General features: G+C 60.5%; 10 protein-coding genes across 10 annotated transcripts; 7 read left to right on the plus strand and 3 right to left on the minus strand.

The window, feature by feature from the left end:
* Nucleotides 1-158: 158 nt before the first annotated feature.
* On the minus strand, nucleotides 159-4,455 carry HRG_02720 (corA-like mg2+ transporter protein; the record flags this gene model as incomplete). The annotated part of the gene is made up of 9 exons (XM_044861191.1): nucleotides 159-1,136; nucleotides 1,204-1,647; nucleotides 1,720-2,197; nucleotides 2,263-2,408; nucleotides 2,479-2,657; nucleotides 2,736-3,219; nucleotides 3,296-3,335; nucleotides 3,413-4,269; nucleotides 4,387-4,455. The coding sequence occupies 9 exons, from the start codon at nucleotides 4,453-4,455 to the stop codon at nucleotides 159-161; spliced, it is 3,675 nt and encodes a 1,224-aa protein (XP_044724824.1).
* Nucleotides 4,456-5,118: 663 nt separating this feature from the next.
* HRG_02721 (uncharacterized protein) lies at nucleotides 5,119-6,488 on the minus strand (the record flags this gene model as incomplete). Its single annotated transcript, XM_044861192.1, has 4 exons — nucleotides 5,119-5,723; nucleotides 5,778-5,856; nucleotides 5,917-6,043; nucleotides 6,103-6,488. 4 exons carry the CDS (start codon nucleotides 6,486-6,488, stop codon nucleotides 5,119-5,121), a joined length of 1,197 nt encoding a protein of 398 aa, XP_044724825.1.
* Nucleotides 6,489-8,245: 1,757 nt separating this feature from the next.
* On the plus strand, nucleotides 8,246-9,406 carry HRG_02722 (PITH domain-containing protein; the record flags this gene model as incomplete). The annotated part of the gene is made up of 3 exons (XM_044861193.1): nucleotides 8,246-8,327; nucleotides 8,481-9,016; nucleotides 9,071-9,406. 3 exons carry the CDS (start codon nucleotides 8,246-8,248, stop codon nucleotides 9,404-9,406), a joined length of 954 nt encoding a protein of 317 aa, XP_044724826.1.
* A 1,123-nt stretch (nucleotides 9,407-10,529) lies between these two features.
* Nucleotides 10,530-12,112, plus strand: HRG_02723 (clr5 domain-containing protein; the record flags this gene model as incomplete). Its single annotated transcript, XM_044861194.1, has 2 exons — nucleotides 10,530-10,720; nucleotides 10,798-12,112. The coding sequence occupies 2 exons, from the start codon at nucleotides 10,530-10,532 to the stop codon at nucleotides 12,110-12,112; spliced, it is 1,506 nt and encodes a 501-aa protein (XP_044724827.1).
* A 553-nt stretch (nucleotides 12,113-12,665) lies between these two features.
* HRG_02724 (dnaJ domain-containing protein) lies at nucleotides 12,666-13,736 on the plus strand (the record flags this gene model as incomplete). The annotated part of the gene is made up of 5 exons (XM_044861195.1): nucleotides 12,666-12,693; nucleotides 12,760-12,820; nucleotides 12,926-13,045; nucleotides 13,094-13,520; nucleotides 13,659-13,736. The coding sequence occupies 5 exons, from the start codon at nucleotides 12,666-12,668 to the stop codon at nucleotides 13,734-13,736; spliced, it is 714 nt and encodes a 237-aa protein (XP_044724828.1).
* A 743-nt stretch (nucleotides 13,737-14,479) lies between these two features.
* On the minus strand, nucleotides 14,480-15,465 carry HRG_02725 (LSM domain-containing protein; the record flags this gene model as incomplete). The annotated part of the gene is made up of 6 exons (XM_044861196.1): nucleotides 14,480-14,529; nucleotides 14,599-14,637; nucleotides 14,692-14,773; nucleotides 14,828-15,133; nucleotides 15,192-15,263; nucleotides 15,442-15,465. The coding sequence occupies 6 exons, from the start codon at nucleotides 15,463-15,465 to the stop codon at nucleotides 14,480-14,482; spliced, it is 573 nt and encodes a 190-aa protein (XP_044724829.1).
* Nucleotides 15,466-15,855: 390 nt separating this feature from the next.
* On the plus strand, nucleotides 15,856-16,499 carry HRG_02726 (ribosomal protein l5 domain-containing protein; the record flags this gene model as incomplete). Its single annotated transcript, XM_044861197.1, has 3 exons — nucleotides 15,856-16,000; nucleotides 16,060-16,142; nucleotides 16,206-16,499. The coding sequence occupies 3 exons, from the start codon at nucleotides 15,856-15,858 to the stop codon at nucleotides 16,497-16,499; spliced, it is 522 nt and encodes a 173-aa protein (XP_044724830.1).
* A 746-nt stretch (nucleotides 16,500-17,245) lies between these two features.
* HRG_02727 (ATP synthase alpha chain precursor) lies at nucleotides 17,246-17,911 on the plus strand (the record flags this gene model as incomplete). Its single annotated transcript, XM_044861198.1, has 1 exon — nucleotides 17,246-17,911. The coding sequence occupies one exon, from the start codon at nucleotides 17,246-17,248 to the stop codon at nucleotides 17,909-17,911; it is 666 nt and encodes a 221-aa protein (XP_044724831.1).
* Nucleotides 17,912-18,978: 1,067 nt separating this feature from the next.
* On the plus strand, nucleotides 18,979-21,259 carry HRG_02728 (ATP synthase alpha/beta family, nucleotide-binding domain-containing protein; the record flags this gene model as incomplete). The annotated part of the gene is made up of 7 exons (XM_044861199.1): nucleotides 18,979-19,050; nucleotides 19,260-19,420; nucleotides 19,550-19,606; nucleotides 19,671-19,791; nucleotides 19,853-20,318; nucleotides 20,418-20,938; nucleotides 20,996-21,259. The coding sequence occupies 7 exons, from the start codon at nucleotides 18,979-18,981 to the stop codon at nucleotides 21,257-21,259; spliced, it is 1,662 nt and encodes a 553-aa protein (XP_044724832.1).
* Nucleotides 21,260-21,838: 579 nt separating this feature from the next.
* Nucleotides 21,839-23,320, plus strand: HRG_02729 (carbohydrate kinase domain-containing protein; the record flags this gene model as incomplete). Its single annotated transcript, XM_044861200.1, has 5 exons — nucleotides 21,839-21,947; nucleotides 22,163-22,260; nucleotides 22,361-22,423; nucleotides 22,472-23,077; nucleotides 23,189-23,320. The coding sequence occupies 5 exons, from the start codon at nucleotides 21,839-21,841 to the stop codon at nucleotides 23,318-23,320; spliced, it is 1,008 nt and encodes a 335-aa protein (XP_044724833.1).
* Between the last annotated feature and the right edge of the window lie 1,082 nt (nucleotides 23,321-24,402).

The raw sequence follows: 24,402 nt of genomic DNA on the forward strand, positions 1-24,402 counted from the left end.
ATGTTCGTCATGTCATGTCACGGCCTTTATGTTCAACGTCGCATCCCTTCAAGTTCTTTTTTTAATTATTCGCCTACTGGGAAACGGCTGTCATTCATCATCCCTCGGGTTGGTTCAAAGCGCTGTCCTCTAGACTTGCCCCAAGACAGCCCGTTAACCTAGTATACGTACATGGTCTGTGGGCGCCGGCGGAGTTGGGGTGCTGCAGCAACAGGCTGGAGGTCTTCCGAGTATCGACGCCACCGCGCAGAAACAGGATCTCCCTGAACCTCGCCCGCATACGGCACTGCGGGAGCTGTCTCCGGGTCCAACTGCGGCGGCGCCGAGGCCATGTAGGTGGTCCCGGGCATCTGCGAGACCCACCGGACGGTATTGCCAGCGCCCGGCGCGCGGTCTGGCCGCTTGCCCATGATCCACTGTATCACGTTGCCCAGCTCGTTCATCCACCAGAGGCCGATGAGAATGACCATGAGGGTGACGGGCACGGTGACGGCCCAGTACAACCACTGGCCAGAGACCATGTTGCGGACGTCGCTCGTGTTCATGCCAAAGATGCTGGAGGTGGCACTGATGGGCAGGAAGATGATTGTGACAATGGTAAAGGCGTAGATTGCGTTTTCCTGCCGGTCCTTGGTCCAGCCCATCTTGTACGCGGCGGCACGCTCCAGGTCTTCGGCGAACTCGGTGTGACGGCGAAAGTCGAACTCACGCTGCTCGACGATGCGGGCGCATTCGGTGAGAAAGAGGCCGCGGAAGCCGAGGCCGTCGGTGGGCGACAGCTTGGAGGCCGCCTGGAGTTTCTCCGCCGCGTGCGCGTCCAAGCCCGCCTCAAAGTACTCGGCTCTCCGGGTCACGGGCTCCTGGTACGACGCGTAGTGGTTGGCGGCTGTTTCCCCGTAAGCGGGAGGCTGGTCCCATCCCGGCGTGGCTTCTCTCCTGCTCCGCCTGTGGCCGGGGCCAACGTCGTAGACGACGACGGCATCCGAGCCGGTCGCGGCCGAGAGGTTGCTCCTGATGCCGCCGAGGATGTGGCGCTGTCTCGCGAGCGTCTTCTTGATGGCCGACATTTCCTGCTGGACTAGTTCGACGCGGTGTTGATACGAGCGGTCCGACGGCTTGGTGGTGATGTCGGTATCCTACGCTTTGCGTGTCAGTGCCCACGAGGTCGCTCAGACGAGCATCCGCTCGAGGGGCCAAACGCACCAGTGAGCTGAGATACTGCGAATACGTCTCGGCTATGTCGTCGGCCTTGCCCACCTGGTCCTGCAGCAGGTCCATGGCGATCAGCGACATGACCTCCATGGGCAGGACGGCCAGGTCCTCCACAAGGCTGCGGCTCGAGATGCCCTGGAGGACGCTCCGTACGCCGTCCTCGATGAAGGCCTTGGCCTTGGCCATGTGCGCCGACCAACTGCCCTGGCCTGTGGATGCGCCGACCTTGATCATGCTCGACACCACATGCAGCCATGCCTTGACAAACGGCCGAGGCAGGTCGATGGCGGCCCTGTTCTTGTCGTCGGCGTAGGCCACGATGCTCTGGAAGGCCTGGATGTCTTGTGACATGGCCCGCAGCTGCAGCCGTAGATCTCGCAAGACCTCGGGGTCGCCGGGCGAGTGCGCATCGCCGTCGTTGTCAGGGGGGGGCATCTGGATGGCCCCAGGCCTGTTGTTAGACCAGACGTCCCCGGGGGCTCATAAACGTGGGCCACCGGCACTTACCAGGACGAGCGACTTGACCGACGCCCAGTACTGGCTGGTGGTCGGGCCGTCGAAGCCCCTGGGGAAGAAGAGCTGGAACAGCGCATCGGCGGCATGGAAGATGTTGACCCGCTCCTCGTACGCGCGCCGCATCGAGTCGCTGGCCTTGGCTTCGACCTCGTCGCCTCGGTCGGCGAGGTAGGCCCGCACGTCTGCGCGCGTCGCGCCGCGGCAGCTCCTGTACGCTCTCTGCTGCGCGTACGACGTCTTGCCCAGGAGAAACCTCTCGGCGGCCTCGAGCTGCTTGTTGAGCGCCTCGAGCTCGGCTGCCGAAGAGGCCGCCCCCGGGTCCGCCGGCGGTGTCGAGTCGGCTGGGCGGAGGGTCAAGACGTGCAGGTACTCTGGGGCTTGCCCGGCGGCGTCGTCTTGGACGTCCTTCGCGGCGGCTTGGGGTGCGTCTTCGGGTTTCAGGGTCGCCTTGGGGGGTTCTGGCTGCGGGCTGTGCTCGCGCGTCAACTGGGCTGGACGGCTCCTCGTCTTTGCGTCGGAGACCACGAGGCTTACATGACTCTCAGGCTCAGCGCGACGCTCCCCTGAGGGCGCGAGGCCACTTTCAAGATCTTGGGCCAGCTGTCCGGGGTCACGACTCGATCGTGCCATGTAAACTCGAAGCTCTTGGGCCAATATGCCCCGAAGCGTGACAGAAACGACTTTTTGGCCCGACGTCAGTTAGGAGAAATGCCAAACCAGGTCGAGGGGATGGACAGGGCGGGCACCCACAAACCAAGTCGGGCAGTCCTGCACGTCGAGAGCCCACGTCACAGCGCCGCCGTACGAGACGAGAATCCGCCCGCTGGCCTCTGCTGTGCTCGACTGCGCCTTGGACGGCTGCGAAACCACCTTGAGAAAGTCGCCGTACAGACTCGACTGCGCCATGGAGCCGCAAGTGACGAGCAGCGCTGCACGTGCTCCGTCAGCGACCAGGGGGCTCTTCTCCCTTGCCCAAGCACCCCGAGAGAGGGGAGGCAAGACTTTACTGTTATCGAGCACCAGGCACCACAGCTGGGCCACATGGAAGCAATCCCCCCGCGGCGCCGCGCCCAGCTCGCAGACGGCCTGCCCCAGGTCCCTCTGCTGGGGCGTGCGCGAGTAGTGCGACTGCAGCAGCGTCAGCGGCGGGAACGACGCCAGGCTCGACGCCAGCAGCAGGCCCGCGCAGCGCTGGAGCGAGAAGTAGGGGAGGCAGATCCAGCGCGCCGCGGCGACTCCGCAGGGCGCTGCCGCGGCGACGGCCGGCGACGACCACGACGCGAACAGCTGCTGCTGCTGCTGCTGCTGCTGCTTCTTCTTGGCGGCGTCGTCCTGGAGGGGCACTTGGAAATACCGCGGGTCCATGTAGCCGACGTGGTCTCCCTTGGAGTTCTGCCGCGACTTGACGGCGTGTCGCTTGACCTCGGCTCGCAGCTTTGCCGTGGCTGCCATTTCAGCTTCTGAGAGGCGCACTTGGCATGGTATTTCCGCCTACAGCGAGGCAGGGATGCCAGAATCAGCCTCATAAAGGGGGTAAGCACACACGGGGCGAGTCGGTTCGTCTCACCCAGAACTCGTCAAAGTTCATCACGTCCTGTTGGATGTGGCTATCCCCAAGACACACGTCAGCCCGGCCACGCTCATCTCGACCATAGTCTCGGGGGGGGTGGAAGCAAGCCCCTACAGCCAGTGGTACAGCGGCCGACTCCGTCCCTTGGGGTCGTGAAGCACCGTCAGCGTCGCGCCGTGCACGCCCCCGAGCTCGGCGTCGCCGGTGTACGTGGACGAAAAGGCGCGCGTGGCGCTGGACGCCGAGGGCGGCCGGGCGGCGTCGTCTCGCAGCGAGGGCTCAGTCTCGGCCGCGCCCGCCGCCGAGTCGAGCAGCTCGGCCAGCTCCCTGTCCTTGGACGACGACGACAGCGACGACGACTTGGCGCGCGGAAACACAAAGTCGAAGCCGTCGAGCACGTCGATGTCGTCGTCGCCCGCCTGGCTCGCCGGCCGCAGCGACGAGGCCATGGAGCCCTCGGACCAGCCGAATTCGCCTACGCCATCGCCGCGGCCGGGCTTGCTGTCGCCGTCGCTCACATCAGGTCCCGCCGGCAGATCAAAGAGATACTGTCCATCTTCGTCCTGCTGTGCATCGTCATAGGCTGTCGTGGCAAACCTGCGCTCCGACGGCGGCGGCTGCTCCGCATCAAAGACGCGCATCGTCGGAGCAGCAGCAGGCGGTGGCGGCTCGGCAAAGGAGACCTCTTCTCGGCCAAAGGACTCCTCCAGCCCGAAGGGCCGCGCCATGCGGAGCCTGGAAGGGTATACGGCCACGGACTCGCGGTATCCCACCGGCCGCTGCTGCTGCTGCTGCTGCTGCTGCTGCTGCTGTCGGCGCTGCTGCCGCTCCCCGGAACGGCCGTAGACCCGGACTGGGACGGGCCTCGCCGGCGGCGGCGGCGGCGGCAGCGGCAGGCGGTACTCGAAATCGTCATCCGTGTACGAGCGCCACGGCCTCGCAGCCGCGCCGTCATATGGGCCATCATGACGCTATTCCCGCCCTCGCCCTCTCTCTCGCGCGCGCCCGGAGTCAGCAAAACACTCCAAGCTCCAAGAAGGCGTGCCTGTGTTGTCGCAGGTGGGAAGGGAGAAAAAAAAAGGCCGGACCTGTCTGCCACTGCGAGACCCCGCGAAGCGCACGCGCGGCTCCTGGTAGGAGGACGCATTGTGCCACATTCTGGGCGTCGATACCCCCGATGCGCGGAGACGCGGACTCAGGCGTGTGCGTGTGCGTATTCTGTCCGGCCGAGCGTGCTGGGCTGGGGTAAGGACGTCGACGGCGGGCTGCCACGAGCTTTGCCTGGCCTGTCTTCTGGCGTCGTCAAGCGCGCCCAATCACCTCTCGGCCGTTCTCCCGAGCAGGGGGAGAGAGGGGGGGCGAGCTGCGGCTGATAGTGGTAATCGAGAGAGACCCTTGTCAGATTCTGTGCGCGTCCCGGCTGGGGCAAAGAGGCGCGTTCTCTTGCATGGATGCACAACGGGGCTGCGAGGTGGCTGCAGCCGGCGTCGAATCGCCCACGTCAGCACCAGAGCAGGGCTTCATGCCTTGACTTGCTGGCCACAGAGCACGATGACTGTACCAACTGCTTTACTTCTTCTCTACTGCTTGGCTCATCTTTGCCTACGTAAACACAATGACGCTTGTCCAGGTCCGGTCCTCAGAGCTGTCCAACTCTCTCCCTTTCCCTCATCAACACCTGCACCCTTTCGCCAGCATGCGGCATAGCTCACGTCATCCGGACTATTCAGCACCCCTTGCCAGTTGTGAACTCGTCACCCCCCGGCAGCTCTGCCTTCGCCTGCCCTCAAGCCCCCTGGCCACGCCGACGGTGTCTGACTCTAGTCATCTCCCCCGAAAGTGTTCGCCGATTCATATAGGGCCCTCGCCGAGGCCTCTGGCATCTGCCCTCGGCTTGACCAGGTCACAAAGTCGCAGCTTCGCGTCGGGGCTTGCTCTAAAAGAGCCTGCAGTGTCTGGCCGTGGGGCAGGGACCAGCAGGGGACCTGCCCAGACCTCTCGCGGTGTCGGTGTTCAATCATGTCCGCCGTGATCAGGGACGAATAGCGTTGCCAGACGGCCGTGGACAGCAGGTTGATGACTGTCGGGTACTGGATGATCAATGGGAGCACAATGTCGAGAAACCCCGCCAGTGCCAACTTGAGAGGGGCGACAATATCGGCGCTGGGGTAGGCGTAGGCTGCCTCGAGTGCGTCCTTGAGGTAGAGGGTGAACTCCATGCCCTCCTGGCGACTCATGGGCTGTCTTGAAAAGTGTGCAACGAACAAGGTCTTCCACTTCTCCGACGTGAGTGCGAGTGTGTCGAGGATATGAACCGCCATGGTATGTGCGCGCAGGTCCACGGCCACAAGATAGAAGAGAGAACAGCAGGCAACATGAGTAATATCATGAGGGCTCTCGCGCATGGGCTCGCATGGTTCGATTCCTGGTTCCCCGACAGTCAGCCAGCGAACCCACACGTTTGGCGTCGGGAACTCACTGTCAGTGTACATGAACTTGAGGCTATGCCCAATGATCTTTGCGGCGCCTGGAAAGTAGACTCCCACGGGGGCGCCGTTCTGGTTTAGGTCAGACTGAGAGGCCCTGTGTGAGCCGTCACGGCCGCGCGCCATGCTCACCGAGTGTGGAGGCAGCAGCTTATCCCGAATCCAGCCTGACTTGGGCGCGACGACGCTGCGGTGCACCTGAAGCACCTTGTCTTCAGCGTACAGCCAGATGTCGGCACCAAAGGGGAGGTTCCAGAGGCTGTGCGGGTTCAAAGTCAGCCGGGGATGAAGGGGCATGAAGGGGAAAGAATCGCGTACCTTTCTCCAGCTCGGGCGGCGGCGGCCTGGAACACCTCCCGAGATGAGCCTTGCGATGCGGATGCGGAACGTTGGCGTGCCGCGCGAGCCGCCGGTGACGTGCCGGTGTTGTGCACAGCTTTTGGGGCAGCTGAAGCTACGGAGTCCTGCTTGGGGGCAGCCGCTTCTGCCCGGGGCCAGTCATGCTGGTCTAGAGATTCGGAAGCTTCTTGGAGCTGGGGCGAGGGCGCCTTGATGCGTCGCCACGGGTTTGTTTTGGGAGGAGAGGCTTCCTTCAGATTTGCCGAATAAATCTTGCTCGCGGACTGGGCCTTGGGAGTCTCTGTGGCTTTGGACGGGGGCTCTGGGTTCTTGCGGCTCCTTCCATCAAGGGAGGTTCGCAGCATGGCGGGCGGACTGGTTGGGCGAGCCAGGGGTTGAGCTGAGGTGGAAGAAGCGTGTTGCGGAGGTAAAACCAGAGGCGTTGGCCTGTGACGGCGGTGGATGACACAAGCTGCATGGTCCAGCACGCTTCCATGACTCTGATTCACGCTGAGGGCAGCGGGTGCGAACAGCTGCCTCGGCCCGTTGGGGGGGAGAAGAGAGCACATCGGTTCACGGTTGCTAGGCGGCATACGCTCCGAAAGGATGCCGTCTCGCCCCACGCGTCAACTGGGAGGGTCTGCGGCTTGCGGTCCAGCGGTATTATGACGAGGATTGCCAGAGTGGCTGTGGGGGGGGATGAGCAGGTGTTCTTGAGCGGTATGTGAGATGGGTTTGCTCTTGGGCGCCATCGACGACGGTGGGCACAGCTTCCGAGGACGGGAACCAAGGTCGCGGGGGCGGCAACGTAAGACGGGCAGAGAGGAGAAGAGGGAGCAGGTTGAGGACCCTGGGGACGGATGGACAAGTGATCCGGGGAGGCGAGTGCATAAAGATGACACTGATGTCTAGATAGAGCTGGGCCCGGATGACTAAGACTGCGTGCTGGATGAATCGTGTTCGTGCCGCGATATATCAGGGTAAACGGAGGCCTGGGACAGGAATGGGAGAGTGGGGGGTTGCCCTGAATCTTGCGGGATCCATCCATCGTATCTGCGACTCCATCTCGGCAGCCCAGGGCGGGGGGCGGAGGGAAGGGGGGGGAATGCCGTGGGCCGTCCTTTGTACGACGGCGGGCTGCGAGTCGCAACGGACATCTCGAGCGGGTTTCCCGGAGTTTGTTGTCCTCCTGATTGACTGGCAGCTGGGCTCGCATTTTCCGGGCTCTTAGACATGGGCTGAGAGGAAGATTGTCTCGACGACGTTAAATCAACCTTCTGGCCGCGACCAAAGGCCAGGTACCCGGAGATCAGGTGCCTTGCTGGTGCCTCGCTGGTGCCTCGCTGGTGCCTTGCTGGTGCCTTGCCGCGGCGTCGAGAGGGAGGAAAGAACCTGTGCAGTACGTACCTTGCTCCGGCCCTCGCGGGTGAGACAATGTACCTTGCGCGCTTGAATTGGCCGTGCGGTACCGCTCGAAGCAGGCGCGCGGCCCAGGCACTGGATCAAGTATTTCTTCAGGGCACCGCTCCACTGCGTCTGAAGAGCTTCATCACCACCCGCACCAGACGGCTGTGGATGACGGGCGCCATGGCGTGTCCATGGCGCCCGACAGCTCGTCCATCGCTTGTCACCTTCCATGCCAGGTCCATGCTTACCTGCCTTGATGCTGGGATTTGTCTCACCTACCCCCAATTAGTTCTGTAACTAAAAGTAAGATACGTACTTAGCAGATGGGTTGGTTCCTGAGTCGCCACAGCATCCTGTCCCACCAGAGTGGCACATGTCCGTAGGTAACTAGGTATCCTGCTCTGGTGTGAACGTTTGCAGTGATATTCTCCCACTCAATCATCCGCCCAGCCCCTGCGCGTGAACAAGGGTCTCCCTAACGGGGGCAAGTACTCGGAGCAACAACGAGCGAAAAGTACACATTGAGCTGCTTCCCCTCCCCCACCCCCACCTCGCTGTCGTTTGCTCTTCCACGTCCTCGTCCATGTCCTCGTCCTCGTCCTCTTCGCCGCCCTTCACTGTGCAGCTTCAACCAAAGCCCGCTCTCGGCGCTCCTCCATCTCCCATCTCCGCCGTCGCAACCTTTTCTCTTTGCGTGAGCCATTTCGCCGCCACCATGTCCAAGTCCCCAGTCGTCATCAGCTCCAAAGGGCAGTTGGACGGCATCCTCAAGTCGTCCACAATTGTCGTTGCCGACTGTGAGCAGCCCCCGATGCGATGCTGCTCGGCGCCCCATGCCCACCTTGGAACTGCCGCTAGCTGCGACGTTTCGCCATCTCATGGCGCATCATCCACCTCCAAATCTCTCTATGCCGCATTACAGGCTGACTCGCGTGCCATGCTCGTTCTAGTCTTTGCCGACTGGTGCGGTCCCTGCCGTCAGATCGCTCCGCTCTACGAAACACTCTCCCATTCGCTGACGCGTCCCAACCTCGTCACCTTTGTCAAGATCAACAACGATTCCAACCAGGACCTTGCCGAGGAATATGGCGTCTCCGCACTGCCCACCTTCCTCATCTTCCGCGACGCCAAGGTCATGGAAAAGGTGCAGGGAGCCAACCCCAAGCAACTGCAAGGCGTCGTCACCAAGCTTGCCGCCCAAGTCGAGACACTCGGCGAGAGCTCCGCATCCGGCACCGGCCCTTGGAGGGGCGCCGAGATCCCCAGAGGCTACATCGACATCACAGACCAAATCGAAAAGACCGGCTGCGAGCTCCTGAACGCCGACGAAGCTGCCGGCCCCGTAAGGGTCCTGTTCGAGACATCCAAGCCCAGCGCCCTCGAAAAGGGGGACAGCTCGGCCAATGATTGGGTGGAGAGCGGCGCCGACGACCAGCTCCTCCTCTTTATACCCTTCCAGTCCTCGATCAAGCTCCATACCCTGCAGGTTGGCTTTTCCCTTCCTGCCTGTCCAGGTGCAGCTGCTAACAGCTTCCTGCAGCTCACGTCCCTGCCGCCACAGGGTCAGGACGACGTGTCGAGGCCCGAGGTCATCCGGCTATACATCAATCGAACCCAGAACATGGATTTCGGCGAGGCGGACGAGACAGAGCCTACGCAGGCCATAACCTTGACCGCCGATGACTGGAACCCAGATGGCACCGCCAACATTGGCTTGCGCTTTGTCAAGTTTCAAAAGACGACGACTCTGGTTGTCTATGTTCAGCAAGGCTACGGCAGCCCTGAAAAGGTTCGTATCGACCGGCTGAAGCTCGTGGGCGAGGCGGGGCCGAGGCGAGATATGGGCAAGTTGCAGAAGGTCGGCGATGACGAGTGAAGGGGAGAAGGGATGGAAACGCTGCCTCCACGGGCACTTGTCAAGGCAAACGCACACGTCAGATGTGTTTGTGTATTGGGTCGCTCTGGCGTTGGCTGGTATGCTGCCAGATAGACGGGACGAGCCCTTTGCTGTTTTGTTTCAGGAGCCGGCAAACATGTTTGGCGCTTCAGGGGATGGGGGCCGGGACTGCAAGACGAGACACCCGCATAGTTCGTCTACTGGCTAGCTTCACTCTTGCCTGCGGCACGCTCACGTCACTTGGCTGTTCTACAATGAGTCTTTCAAGACAGGGGCACGTCGAGGTAGTGAATGGCTCTCTTGGGATGTTCGGCAGAAAGCTGGTGTTTGGGGAGGAAATGTCCGATCTCTCCGCCACGGCTCAAGTGCGAAGGGCACAGGCGCCAATTCGGAGGAGTGATCGGCGTGCAATTAAAATTGCTCTGGGGCATAACTGACGCTTCGATGGAGATCCATTGAGAACAGGATTCGAGCAACACGGGATATGATTTTTCATGTTATGCCAGCCGCACGAAGAAGAAAGGAAGAAAGAGGAAGCAGAGCTTAGGAGCGCGAAGCAAGAAATTTATACCGGACCAGGTCCCCGAAAAAAATCGTGCATGCTGCTGAGTCATGCCTGCCGCCTGTGGTGGTGGATGATCCCTGTCATTGGGTGTCTACCCTGGACCCTTGGGGATTTCCCAGTTGTAGATATTTGCACAATGCGCCTCTTCTTCGAGACGGGCCTTGTGCGTGTGTTCGGACATGGACCGCCGACCGATTTTGAGCCGGGACAAGATGGAGAGGGAAATTCTCCTCTGCAGCATTGTAATCCTTCTTTCATGTGAGACTTGCTGACGGGTGAGCATCTGCATCATTCGTGATATTCTCAGTCTTTGATTGGCTGGCTCCTGGAGGGGCTCTCTAGCAGTGACACGGCCGACCTTGACTCCCACCGAGCAACATGGATCCGAGCTGCACTGCAAAGCAGCAAGCCAACATCCCGTCCAGCCGGCCCCCCAACGTGAGCGGCACGGCCATGACAGGAACAATGCCCTGTCAACCCCGGAGCAGACCCAAGAACCCTCGGTCGCCTTAGCCGCTGCACCAGAACGCCCTCTCAATGCTGAGGACGCTGGCTCCACGACTGCCGGGCAGGACGCCTGCAGTCGCCGACAAGCTCAGCTGCAAGGAGCACTCTGAGCAAGAATGGGAGGTGCATAAAGCCCTCATCGAGAAGCTGTACATTGGCGACAACCGCAAGCTCACCGAGACCATGGCCATCCTCGAATCCAAGCACGGCTTCGCCGCGACGTGAGTGTCGGCCATCCACCCCCTTCGCCGCATATGTGGACCTTGGCAGTTGCGTACTGACACGTCACCTCGCCAAGGGAGCAAATGTACAAAAAACGACTCAGGAAGTGGAACATTCGGAAACGGAGCTATCGTAAAGCAGTCGATGGCTCTGGTGCTTCGACACCGGCGCCATCCCTCGACGCCTCGGACGTGGAAGACACCGATGTGGAGCAAGTGCCGCGAAGACGGGTGCCGGCCGCCGGGCGCGCCCAAGTGGCTGTCAGCCGCACCGCCAGGATCGAGCCATATGCCGGGCTTGAGCTGGTGCTCGACAGCGTGGCTGCGTGGAGTCTGAGCAAGCTCCACAGCCGCGGCATCCAGTCGGACCCCATGTCGAGATATCTCGCATCACCGAATCGCCCGCCCATCCAGGACAGCCGGACCATGTACCGGACCTTTGAGCTCGTCTTTGACCTGTGGTTCTATGGCAAGGGACAGCTGGCGGGCATGGCCGCGCGCAAGGCTTTTTACGCGCTCGAGTTTGTCCTGACCGAGGACCATCCGGATCTCGTGTGGCACATTCTCGACGCGATTTACGACATGGTTGACCGAGGGCATATTCAACTCCACGCCATGTTTCTCGCCCATGCCAACGCGCTGGCCACAAGACTGTTGGCCGCAAACCACCCGCTCCTCAAGATTCTGCAACAGCTGACCAAGTTCGACCATCGAACGGAGCAAGGTCAGCGTCAGATCTGCCACTTGCTTCGCCAGGCGTGGTTGCGCAACGTGCACATCCTCGGCCAACACATCGGCTCACTGGCCCCGCAACGTCTCTGGCTATACGAGCAGCTCATCTGGGACGGTCGCGCCCGCCTGCGGCAAGGGAGCGCGCTGGCGCAGAGGCGAGAGGTCATCACACCGGCGCTCCATGAACTCTCGCAGCAGCAAGCGCCGGCGACGGGCGCCGGCGAGTACGAAAAGCTGCGCATCGACGCGCTCGTGCTCGAGTACACGCAAATGGACCTTGGCGACCTGCAGAGGGCAGAGGAGCTGGCGACGGACCTGCTGATGCGCACGGCGTCGGACGCGGGCGCGAGGTCCAACGCGAGGTTCCACGCCTACGCCCGCAAGATGCTGGCGCGGCTGCAGCAGGAGAAGCGCGACTGGGCGCGGGCCGAGGAGAACTTCCGGTGGGCCATCACGAAGCGCGAGGCGGCGCATGGTGCCGAATCGAGCCTGCGCGTCATCCGTGACATGTGGGTGCTCGCGGCGCACTTTCAAAAGGCCGGCAGACAGGATGCCGCCGCACAGATTGCCGAGGATGCCACGGCGAGGGCGGAGCGGCATCTGCAGGCCGGCCTAGCCGAGGCAATGAGCACGGCGCGCGACCATGACGGGCAAGAGTAGGAGCATGGATGTGCTTGTGTACTTGGGCAGCTGCCACTCGCCAATCTTGCATGGCTGTCGCCCAGAGTCGTCGGGCAGGCAGCGCAGGACTGGCTGGTCGTACAAAGCGTGCGATGTAGATGCTGCAGAGCCTCGACTTCGTGTACTTGACGCCAGGACCATGGGCAGAGCCCTCGAGTTTACCGACCGACTGAATGTATGGCAGCTGAAACCACGGTATGTCCTGTGTGAGAAGTGATGGATTCTCAAGAGCTCTCGAGTGTGCAGCGCAAGCCATGTCTCTCGTTTATATGCAACTCACCAGTGGGAAGCTGCAGTTCCGTCCAGTGGCCCCCACCCACTCCAGCGGACAAAGTCTAGCCGCCACGATGACGTTGCGCGCACCTCGAGCGTGCGCCACTTCCCTGTTACACGCGCCCACTGCAACTGCTCGCCATACCTGAACCCACCTACATCACCAGTCGCCGTCGACAGACACGTAACCCCCGCGAGGCTTGATTGACTGCAGCGTCACGACTGCAGACGGAACAAGCAAACGCTTCTGCCCGAAAACATGACGACCGAACGTCCCCCCAACTACTGCAAGTCCCCTCCCTGGCCCCTCGCGCGAGCACACCCGCTAACCCCCCGGGGGCCCCTGGTCGAAGACGCCATCTTGGGCATTCAGGACACGGCGACGGAGCAGCAAGTTCGAGATGCCTACAAGCGGTGGGTGATGCACAGAACACCCCCCCACGCGCCCGGTGGGAGTCTGTCAAGGCCAAGCGCACAGGCACAGATGGGGTGCTGACCTCGCCCACGCACCCTTGCCAGCGCCGCCCTCAAGACGCATCCCGACCGGGTAGCCGCCGACTCCCCCGAGCGCCCGGCGCGCACGCGCAAGTTCCAGCTCGTCAACGACGCCTACTACACCCTCTCCGACGCCCGGCGCCGGTGCGACTACGACGCCCAGCGCAAGCTCTTTGGCGGCGGCGGCAACAGCAGTTCCGCGGACCCCTTTGGCGAGGCTGACGGCGAGGCAGAGGGGGGAGGGCAAGAAGAGCCGCACAAGGCCGGCTCCGCTGGCCAAAGCGCTTACTCGTGGGCGTGGAATTTCTTCACCAAGAAGGCTGGCGCGGGCGGCGACGGTGGCGGCGGCGGAGGCGGCGGCGACGGAGCAGACAGACAGCAGACGGAGAATGCGCAGTTTGGCGACGTCTTCGAGGAGATGATGCGCGAGCAGGGCATGGCCGAGGACGGCACCAACCGGCCGACCAAGAAGTTCTGGAGCCTGCTGGGCGGCGTCAGCGGCGGCGCCCTCGGCTTCATCGTCGCAAACGTCCCCGGCATGGTGGCCGGCGCCGTGGCCGGCAACCGCCTCGGCGCCGTGCGCGACGCAAAGGGCAAGAGCGTCTTTGCCGTCTTCCAGGTGAGCCCGCAGCCCACCTCGATGCAACCAACCTTTGCCGCCCTTTGTCTTTGCTACCGCCTGCCAAGCTGCTGGCCATAAAGATATGGCCCTTTGCTCCCCTCTCTTGACCCGCGGCTGACTGGTTTCGGTGTGCAGGAACTTCCCCAGGACGACCGGGCCAGGTTGCTCAGCCAACTGGCCGCCCGCGTCTTCAGCCATGCCGTTGGCGTGTGAGACGCGACCAACGGCGACCATGTGCTGAGCTGTTAGTAAACAACATTTTCAGCCGTCGGGAGACGCAGGGCTGAGCCCGCCTCTCCTTGCTTGCCTCGCAGGATCCTCTTTGGGAGTTCGCCAGGACCGCTCCTGGACGCGCATCCAGCCCACTCGCGCACGGTTCCTCACAAACCTTGAACTCCGTCAGACACCAAACGGACACCTCCCAAGCCTAGACGACTCTTCACGCTTCATCCTCTCAAGCTCTGTGTATCCTTGGATTTGACATCAGGTGCAGGCAGCTGTAATCAATAAAGGCAATTTTATTCGGGGTCCTAAAAGCAGTTGCGTATGGCACGCGCTCTGGCCAGGCAGCATCGTACAGGCCATGTCCTCCGCGGTCGAAAACCAGCGTCCTGGAAACTCGTAGCACGAAACCGCCTATTCGCACAACGTGTAGTCCCGGGGGTCTCATTCCACCATGGTGGCAGACGTGCAGTCCGAGTCTGCGGCCAGTCGTGTGCCTCGCCAGTCTTCATGGTCCATGTCAATATTGTGGTCTTGGTAGCCGAGAGACATCGTGAAGAGAGCCACGTACATTTGTTTGACCCGGACGTTCCTCATTCCCCATTTCGCGAATCCGTAGCGACGGATCTCATTCCCCTCCACACAGCAATTCCCGGTCTCTCGCCCGCGGCAAACGTGTCGTCGTTATTCAACAAACACAAAAAGCACCCAGTCCATTGAACGCAGGACAGTGCTTAGCGTCGAGGAGGTGGGTTGAAGCCGGGAGCACCGCCAGGAGGAGCACCTGGGGGAGCGCCGGGAGGACCACCCGGGGCATTGAAGCCAGACGGTCCAGGGAAATTCGGCTGGAAACCAGGAGGAGGCCAGGTTCCGGGGTAGCCAGGGGGAGGACCTGGAAACCTGTCAGCGTCTTGGAGAGGCGGGTGCTCAGCAAACATTCACGTACCTCCTCGCGTAAAAACGGAAGACCCTGGAAAGTTGGGGAAGCCGGGGGGCATGGCACCACCACCAACACCGGCAGCAGGCCCCTGATCATTGTCAGCCTCAGAACTGGTTGAGCTATAGGAGTCGTGGAGTCCCACGGCCAAAGAAGGAGGCGGAGCTCCTCGTCCAGCGGGTTTGGCCACGCCAGGACCGGCAGTGAGCGTAGAGGCGATTCCACCCGGAGCGCTTTTCCCGAGCCTGGCGCTGGGGTCGGCAGGGGGAGGCGACTCGGCAGAGACGGACACAATCTGGGCACCGCGGACGATGATCAGACCCAGAGTTCGTTTTTCATCGGTCTCGACGACCTGGACGGTGGGCTTTCCACCAGGCGCGGCGGCCGGCTTGGTCTGTCTGCGCTTAACGCGTCGAAACTCCTCGGTGTCGGCGAGGACGAGGTTCATATGCTGTTTGAAAAGTCAGCTGCGTGGCTCAAAGTCGCGGCACTCCATCTGCACAACATACCTTGTCAAAGGCAAGCATCTGGCCGGTCATGTGGCGGCTGTCATTGAGAATGACGCGCATCCGCCAGTTGATCTGGCACGAGAAGGGTCAGCTACAACTCGAAGAGGACTCTTCGCCTGATCGGCGCCCGAAAAACCGCTCCTTCGGCGGCTTCTCGCATCGGAGAGGGGGCACGTACGAATCCAATCTGGAGAAACACAGAAATCATTAGCATCTTCCCTGAATCTCCTTGGGCCGGGGGGAGACATACCATTTTCCCCTGCTTGTTCGACATATTGACGGAAGGAAGCTCTGAGAGCTTGTCAAATGCAACTTGGGAAAGGCCGAAGGACTAAGTCTTGTCTGCGGAGCTCTTGCGCGACCGCGACGATGATGGAAGCTCTGGGCGCGTTTGCAAAGAGGTGAGTGCAAGGTCCAAATTTTGCGGAGCCTGATGCAGAAGGCTGAGCAGGAAAGATACAGGATCTATGTACCAGCTGCCAGCTACCCGCTAGTCCGCTTTGGGCCGCCGTCTGGCTCTCCACTTTTTGGCCGTCTCGCCTGAGGGCAGCAAAACCCTCGATTTTTTTCAAGCACCTCACAAAAATTCCGGCCCATACCAAGCGCCGCCTCCTTCCGACAACCTCGACGCTTCAGCCTTTTGTCGACTAACAACACCGCAGCAATGGCGTCCGAAAAGGCAAACAACCCCATGCGGGAGCTCAAGATCCAGAAGCTGGTTCTGAACATTTCCGTCGGTGAATCTGGTGACAGACTCACGCGTGCCGCCAAGGTGCTCGAGCAGCTGTCGGGTCAGACGCCCGTCTACAGTATGTTGCGCCCATGGATGCAGTGCCGAATTGGACTCGACTAATATGTTGTTTCTTAGGCAAGGCCCGCTACACCGTCCGTACCTTTGGCATCCGTCGTAACGAAAAAATTGCCGTCCACGTCACTGTCCGAGGCCCCAAGGTAAATAAACCCTGACTGCGCCGCCAGAGCGTCCGGCTGTCGGGTCCTCTAACAAGACGGCAGGCCGAGGAAATCCTTGAGCGTGGCCTCAAGGTCAAGGAGTACGAACTGCGCAAGCGCAACTTCTCCGAGACTGGCAACTTCGGCTTCGGCATCAGCGAGCACATCGATCTCGGCATCAAGTACGACCCCTCGATCGGTATCTACGGCATGGACTTTTACTGCTGCATGACCCGCCCCGGCGAGCGTGTCACCCGCCGAAGACGCATGAAGAGCAAGATTGGTGCCAGCCACCGCATCAAGCGCGAGGAGACAACCAAGTGGTTCAAGCAGCGCTTCGACGGCATTGTCCGATAAGGGCTGTTTGCGGGGTTTTGTCTTTACGGTTGGCAATGGCGAATTGTTTTGAGGGGGAAATAGGAACACGCCGTCATGTATTTCCGGTTCCTTTCTACATGAGCTCGAACGAGAGTTTCGTCGAGCACGGCCTCAGAGACCGACCGGCACCTCCGCCGGCTTCCGTACACCTGCCCACGAACAATGTGAGGCTCGTCGGCCCCGCCGAATGCTTTCTCGCAAGTCCAGCATGTACTGTACGTACCTTAGATTTGACAGTATATGGACAATGGACGGGTTACTCAGACTCTTAAATCAGCGCACAAACGATTTCGTCGAGTGCACGGCTGTCCCAAACAGGCAACATGGCGCGCGGGTGGGGCCAGGTGGCTCAGCCCAAAGCCACCGGCCGCAGTCCAACAGGCAGCAGGCACAACACAGCGCCGAAGCATGTCGCAAATCGCCCGACTTCTTGCTCGGGGGTCCATGCACAAGGCGATTAGCGAGGGAAGCCCCTGAAACTGGGGTGGAATGATGTCAGCTCACTGCCCTGCTGTTCTTACATATAACGTCGACGGCTGCTCGACTCTTAGTCGCGTCTCCTCAAGACTGAACGCCCTCTCAATCCTCGGTCCACTTGACGAGCGAGTATCAATTCTCTGCTCGACGACGTTTTCCCTTTGTCATCATATCAAACCGCGACGACAGGAATAGTTGAGCACAACCTCATCCGAGCTTCACCAACCACCTCTACTTCAGCCGCAACAATGGGCTCGGCCGAGTCCAAACAAGTGGAAGGCCGCTTGCGACAGGCAAGACTCGCCAACATCAATCTCCCCGAGAGATTCAACATGTACTACAAAGGCAAGAGTGGACTGAAAGTGGTCCTGGGAGAGAGCAAGTCAGAGCCCTGCAGCTTGGTTTCCATGCCCGGCGGCTGGTATGGCGAGCTTATCCTGTATAATGGGCCGACTGTCGAGGCAGCCCCTGTGGCTGTAGTACGGAGTGGCCGAAAGATGGGATTCCACGACAGCATCGAGCTAGCAGCATCACGACCAGAGCAACAACCCACCCGGGAGGAGTTGCGGTGCCAAAGCAATGGATGGTCCATGTCATACGCATTCGTGACCATGGTTGACTCGACTTCGCTGCCTGAAAAGTTCGAGTGGCGCAGCAGTCGCGGCGACGAGGTCAGGGGCTTAGGCGAGCAGTCTTACGGCTGGAAGCTGGTGTGGCTGAGCCACCAAGACGAGGTCGTTGCTGTTGGAACAGAGGCAGCGTTGAGCTTGTCCTTGAGCAAAGCGGGAGCGTTCCAGTTCGTGGGGCGAGGGGCATCAGGCGAGCTGGGAGATGCCTGGGCGGTCATGGCTGTGGTATCGTTTCTGAGGATCGTGCAGAGGCAGATGCAAACAGCCACCACGGCATCCGTGTGACGAAAGGGAGCTGGACGACTGCATGGACTGAATTAAAGCGCATGAGGCTACGTTTCGGATAGAGACCTAAGATACCCATTGCAATTTATTCTTAAGCGGCGAGGCTCGACGTGTTCGTGGTCTCAAGCGACTAACTATAGCGCTAAAGCGATTGAATTTTATAGCTAGGTAAACTTAACCTGCTTTTTATACTATATTGCCTGCTGCTTAAGTGAGAGTTTCCTCAAACTTAGGTAGAAACTTTTTAAAAAACCATCTGTCCTACTAGATAAGGGCCTATAGCTTGTTTTATACTCTTCGGGTCCGTCTATTGTCTGTCTGTCTGGAGGAGAAGATGTTGTATCTGCCTACAGGGGAAAAAGGTGAAAAGGTAATCAACCACAAAGCAAGGCGGTAAACGTGCTCCTTTTATATCTGCTCGTCCATGCGCCGGTGGCCCAAGCCCGGCACCAGCCCGCCCTTGCGTCGCAATCCGCACTTCATGACTGAATCATAGTTGGAGGGCGGACATGTGAGGGCGAGCGAAATAAGCGTGCGTTCGTCTGCAAACCCCCGGCACGAGCCACCGCACGGCGCATGCATGCGTGCCGAGTCGGGCGTGGATCGAACCTTGGTGCTCCGTAGGTGTCACTGTGCAGCCCACGCCACTTCTTGCCCTTTGGCCATCAAGTCAGAATTGCACTGATAGTGCATCACGCATCACGCACGTACCTCGCCCAGGCCACGCCGGACAAAGGCGGGGGTTGCAGATGCTGATTCCTCAGGTGACAATTTTGGCCCCTCGCACTGTGCCAAGTACTGTCTTCAGAGGCTGGCCGCGGAAAATTGCTAGGGGAGCATGCCTCGGAATTTGCAGGCAAAACCGCGCGTGGCCCGTTGATTGGCCGGCCCGGTCAGCTCCGCTCCACCTCCTCCCTCCACAGACTCTGCTCTGGTCACTGTCCTCCCAAAAAACTCCATTGCTCTCCTCAAAGGCAGCATCGCAGCCCCCAATCTCCCCTCTCCCCAGTTGCACCCTGCTGCAATTGCTTCCTCTCTTCATCTGGACCTTCTCACGCCTCCCTATCATGTTTCGGAACGCTCTCCGACAGTCCACGCGCGCCGTGGGCGCCGTCTCTGCCGCCGGCAGGATCGCCGCGGTGAGTCTGCGCAGAGGCCTCGAGCCGCCCGCCAAATCCCATTCGAGATTGCCCACAGCCATCGAAAAACAGCCTCTGGAGCTCAATTGGGTCGCTGAGCAGCGAATGCTCTACTTTTGGGCGTCTCTTCCCGACGTGTTCTCGGGTTGGGGGGCTTGGCAGGCTTTGACAGTGAGATTCGGCCTTCGGCTAACCTGTCTTTTTGCCAGGTCCGAAATGCCGCACCCGCCGCCATCAATGTTCAGGCTCGATCCTACGCCGCCGACGCCAAACCCGCGCCGACTGAGGTCTCGTCCATACTCGAACAGCGAATCCGCGGCGTCCAGGAAGAGTCCGGTCTCGCCGAGACGGGCCGCGTTCTCTCTGTCGGGTATGTGGAGCCCAAAATTCGACTTGAGGCTGGGCAATCAGCAACGTCCTTTCTCACGACAAACAAGAGGACTTCGCGATGGGCTGGAAGAGGTTAGGGGGGGCACAAGGCTGACGTCGGGATTTCCAGTGACGGTATTGCCCGTGTGCATGGCTTGACCAACGTCCAGTCCGAGGAGCTCGTCGAGTACGTGGTGCCACATCCAATGCAGCCCCGCGACCGCGACCAGACACTAACCCCGATGGCTCAGGTTCGCCTCTGGCGTCAAGGGCATGTGCATGAATCTCGAGGCCGGCCAGGTCGGTGTCGTCTTGTTCGGCTCCGACCGTCTTGTCAAGGAGGGCGAGACCGTCAAGCGAACCGGTGAAATCGTGAGTCGATGCTTGGCATCTGATGATGAGGACGTGTGCAAGTCGCTAACACGTACCCCAGGTGGACGTTCCCGTTGGCCCTCAAATGCTTGGCCGTGTCATCGATGCTCTGGGTAACCCCATCGACGGCAAGGGTCCCATCAAGACCACGGAGAAGCGCCGTGCCATGCTCAAGGCCCCGGGCATTCTGCCCCGCAAGTCTGTCAACCAGCCGGTGCAGACCGGCTTCAAGTCGGTCGACGCCATGGTTCCCATCGGCCGTGGCCAGCGTGAGCTGATCATCGGTGACCGTCAAACCGGCAAGACGGCCGTCGTCCTCGACACCATCCTTAACCAGAAGCGATGGAACAACGGCAACGACGAGGAGAAGAAGCTCTACTGTGTCTACGTCGCCGTCGGCCAGAAACGATCCACCGTCGCCCAGCTCGTCAAGACGCTCGAGGAGAACGACGCCATGAAGTACTCCATTGTCGTCGCCGCCACCGCCTCCGAGGCCGCCCCTCTGCAGTACCTTGCTCCCTTCACCGGTAAGAATTTCCTTTTCCCCTTCCCCTTGAGTCTTCCCTGCCTTATACTTTGAACCGCACATCTTCTGCCCCAAATATTAACCATTTTTGTCTTGCTAGGGGCTTCTGTAGGTGAGTACTTCCGAGACACGGGCAAGCACTCGCTGGTCGTCTATGACGATCTGTCGAAGCAGGCCGTTGCCTACCGTCAGATGTCACTGCTGCTGCGCCGCCCCCCCGGCCGTGAGGCGTACCCCGGTGACGTCTTCTACCTGCACTCGCGTCTGCTGGAGCGTGCCGCCAAGCTCAACAAGGACCACGGCGGTGGCTCCATGACGGCCCTGCCCATCATCGAGACCCAGGGCGGTGACGTGTCTGCCTACATCCCCACCAACGTCATTTCCATCACCGACGGCCAGATCTTCCTTGAGTCCGAGCTGTTCTACAAGGGTATCCGACCCGCCATCAACGTCGGTCTGTCCGTGTCTCGTGTCGGATCCGCCGCCCAGCTCAAGGCCATGAAGCAAGTCGCTGGCTCCCTGAAGCTCTTTTTGGCCCAGTACCGTGAGGTTGCTGCCTTTGCTCAGTTTGGTTCCGATCTCGATGCCGCCACCAAGCAGACCCTGTCCCGAGGTGAACGCGTAAGTTTCTGTCGAGCGCCGAGGCCGCCGTGACTTTTACTGACTGCCCTGCCACAGTTGACCGAGCTCCTCAAGCAGAAGCAGTACTCTCCCATGGCCGTCAACGAGATGGTTCCCCTCATCTTCGCCGGTGTCAACGGGTATCTCGACCCGATCCCCGTCAACAAGGTTCTGCAGTGGGAGGCCGACTACCTCTCCCACCTGAAGGCCAACGAGTCTGAGCTGCTGGCAACTCTTGACAAGGAGGGCTCCATCAGCAAGGAGACCGAGGCCAAGCTAAAGGAGATTACCCCGGCGTTCATCAAGAGCTTCCTCGGCTAATCATGTAATCACACATCTCCTCACAAGTTTTGGAGCAAGAGCTGCTGGAGATGCTGCTGTCTATATCGGAGTTATGTAGCCGTCCTCGATGGAGGCGAGTCGGGGTCAGCCAAGAGAGGGTTTCCGACGGACGCGATGGGTGACTCTGGGGGGTTCGCCGATCGTACCACCACATGTAAAAATAGAGCTCATTACTCAATCAACGCCCGCGATTTTCATTTGTCTCCGATACTACGGAGGCCCGTACACGACCATACAGTATATAGTATGCCAGGGGTTTGTGTGCCGGTGTGCGAATGTGGTCAAGTTAAAGTGGCGGGATGGTTGATACGCCATGTCTTGCAGCCTCAGAGCTTCCCGTGACGAGCATCCCGTGACATCATGTGTATGTAAGGGTTGCTGAGCTCATCGAACCACCCCAGCGGTCCGCACCGGAACTGCATCCCACCTCGACCTGCCCGACACAGGCCTGGATAGATTTCCCCATGAGCGTCACCTGCTCTCGGTATTTCATTTCGAGCTCCCTTGTATCACGAGGAGCAGCGACAGTACGGCACGGCGCGGGCGATTGGAGCCGCCATGTCAGCGAGGGACCAGGCGCCGGCGCCCGAAATGTCCGCGGCAACTCGGGACGTGCTGGGCAGGGTGCGGAGGATGATCCCGCCCATGCTGGACAAGTTTCACAAGGGTTCGTGTTTCTTGTTTCGTTTATGATTTTCTCGCAGGGGGGGAGGTGTCTCCCCGGGGTCTGACGACGGAGCCGGGGGTGCCGCTGGTAAGCAGCCATGAAACGGCGGCGCGGGGAAGGAAGAAGATGAAGAAGAAGAAGGAGGATGAGGATGAGATGAAGGGAGATGAAAAAGAAAAAAAGGCTCGCTGACTGACTTGAGCGGCGCGGCGCAGGGCAGCTGGGCCGCATCGCCGTCATTGGCGGCAGCGAGGACTACACGGGGGCGCCGTACTTTTCGGCCATGGCCAGCGCGAGGCTGGGATGCGACATGGTGCGTGCCGATGCCGTGATCTGACACGACTCGACTTGGGGGCGCGGGTGGACGTTCACGATGATGTCGAGGAAACTGACGGGGGCTTTCTTACACGCAGTCCCATGTCATTTGCACACCGCAAGCCGGCGCCGTCATCAAGACCTACTCGCCCAACCTAATGGTCCATCCGCTGATGCGGCAATCCCCTTCTTCCTCATCCTCAGCGCAGGACCCCAACCATGACGGCGACGCAGAACACGACGCGGCCCGCATCATCGACATGCTTCCGCGCCTGCACGTCCTCGTCGTCGGGCCCGGGCTGGGGCGCGACCCGCGCATGCAGGCCACCGTCGCCCGGGTGGTGCGCGCCGCCCGCGACAGGGACATGGCCGTCGTGCTCGACGCCGACGCGCTGCAGCTGGTGCAGCGGGACCCGGACCTGGTCAGGGGGTACGCCGGCGCCGTCCTGACGCCCAACGTCGTCGAGTTTGGCCGGCTCTGGGACTCGCTCAAGCTCGGACAGCAGCAGCAGCAGGACGGGGCCGCCGGCGAGACGGGCAAAGTCGAGGCCATGGCCAAGGCACTGGGCGGCGTGACCATTATTCAAAAGGGCAAGGCTGACCTCATCTCCAACGGCAAGTCCACCTTGACCGACGACCTCGAGGGGGGCAGGAAGAGGAGCGGCGGCCAGGGCGATACCCTGACCGGGTCGGTAGCGACGTTTCTCGGCTGGCGAAAGGCCTACCTAGACGGCATTTGGGACACTGGTGACGATCGCCTATCGGCCGACGAGATGATGGGACTCGCGGCTTTCGGGGGGAGCGCAATCACGAGGGCAAGAAACCCCCCTTTCAATATCCACTGTCCATATTTGCCTCCTTCTGTCGCACAAGCGAGGCCAAGTCCAATCGAGAGGACGCAAAGAGCTAACGCCTCAGGGGCATAGGAATCTTCTCGGCTGGCCTTTCTCAAGAGGGGTCGAAGTCTGCAGGCGAGTGACCTGACCGACGAGGTTCACAATGCCTTCATTGGTCTCTTTGGAGAAATCGACGGCGACTCTGGCTCCTACAAGCTGTGATGCGATGAGGCGCCCCATGTCCTGCAACGAAAGGCGGCGGTAGCCGCGGGGGTGCTTGATGTTGGCTCGGAGACCATGTCTAATCTTTTTAACATCTCGTCTCATGCTTCGCTCAGTCTTGTGCCCTCACCGAAAACAGCCTCAAGGCACCGATGGCATGCTCACATGCTCCATTCGCAAGAGCCCAAATACATCCCTTTGCCAAATCCCCTTTTTCTGAGAGTTGGAAGCAGTCTCTCCAATCCGTGTTTGCAACAGAGATGCCTCTGCGTCGATGATGAGCATTGTGCGGCCTATTCCCACTGGGCCGGACCGTCGTCAGGCCTACCAAGAACAGCGACACTTGCCACCACCACCAGCGTTCACTTTCGCTTGCCAATGAGACCACTGACCCATCATCTTTGACCCAGCTCGTGGTCATGCGGAGAGTCGGCGATATGAGTGCTCCGAGGCATCTCCAAAAGATGACTGAGTGCCTTTGGCCGAGGTCGAGCCTGTGCCATGGTACCTTCTCCATGAGGCTCACGCTTAAGAGGACATGTATATGCCCATCTCTGACAGGTGTGGGAGCTCCATCCCGCGCCTTTGGGATAGTAGGACGCCATCTCCAGCATCATCACCTTGCAGACTCTCCGGCTATGACCCGTTGACGAGACGAAGGGAGGTGCGGTATGATCACCCGTTGGCCCCCCCTCCCCTTGCGGACAGTGTCAGCACAAGACGACAATATTGGAACCAACGAAAGCACATTTGGGAAAGACAAGCCAGGATACCGCCAAATCGCCTCGCGCCGCTGTAGCAGACCGCTGTAGAAGACGAGAACCAACAGACATCATCATGCAGCCCAAGGATCGTCTCATGAACCCCTTTTGGGGGGTTGCTGTCATCCGGAGACATGGTTCAATGGTTGAGTCGAGGGTTGAATCGAGACACGCCAGAGTGCTCGAGCCAGCAGTCTCTAGGTTCAGCTCTTGCCGTGGTATTCCCCCCTCGAGAGCCAATACTTAAATCGCGCAATATGAGCTTGAGCGAGGGAGAGCCATAAAGGATTCACTCGATCTGCGGGTCACGCTCAGGGCAGC

This window comes from Hirsutella rhossiliensis (genome assembly GCF_020360975.1).
Source record: "Hirsutella rhossiliensis strain HR02 chromosome Unknown scaffold00002, whole genome shotgun sequence".
NCBI lineage: Eukaryota > Fungi > Ascomycota > Sordariomycetes > Hypocreales > Ophiocordycipitaceae > Hirsutella > Hirsutella rhossiliensis.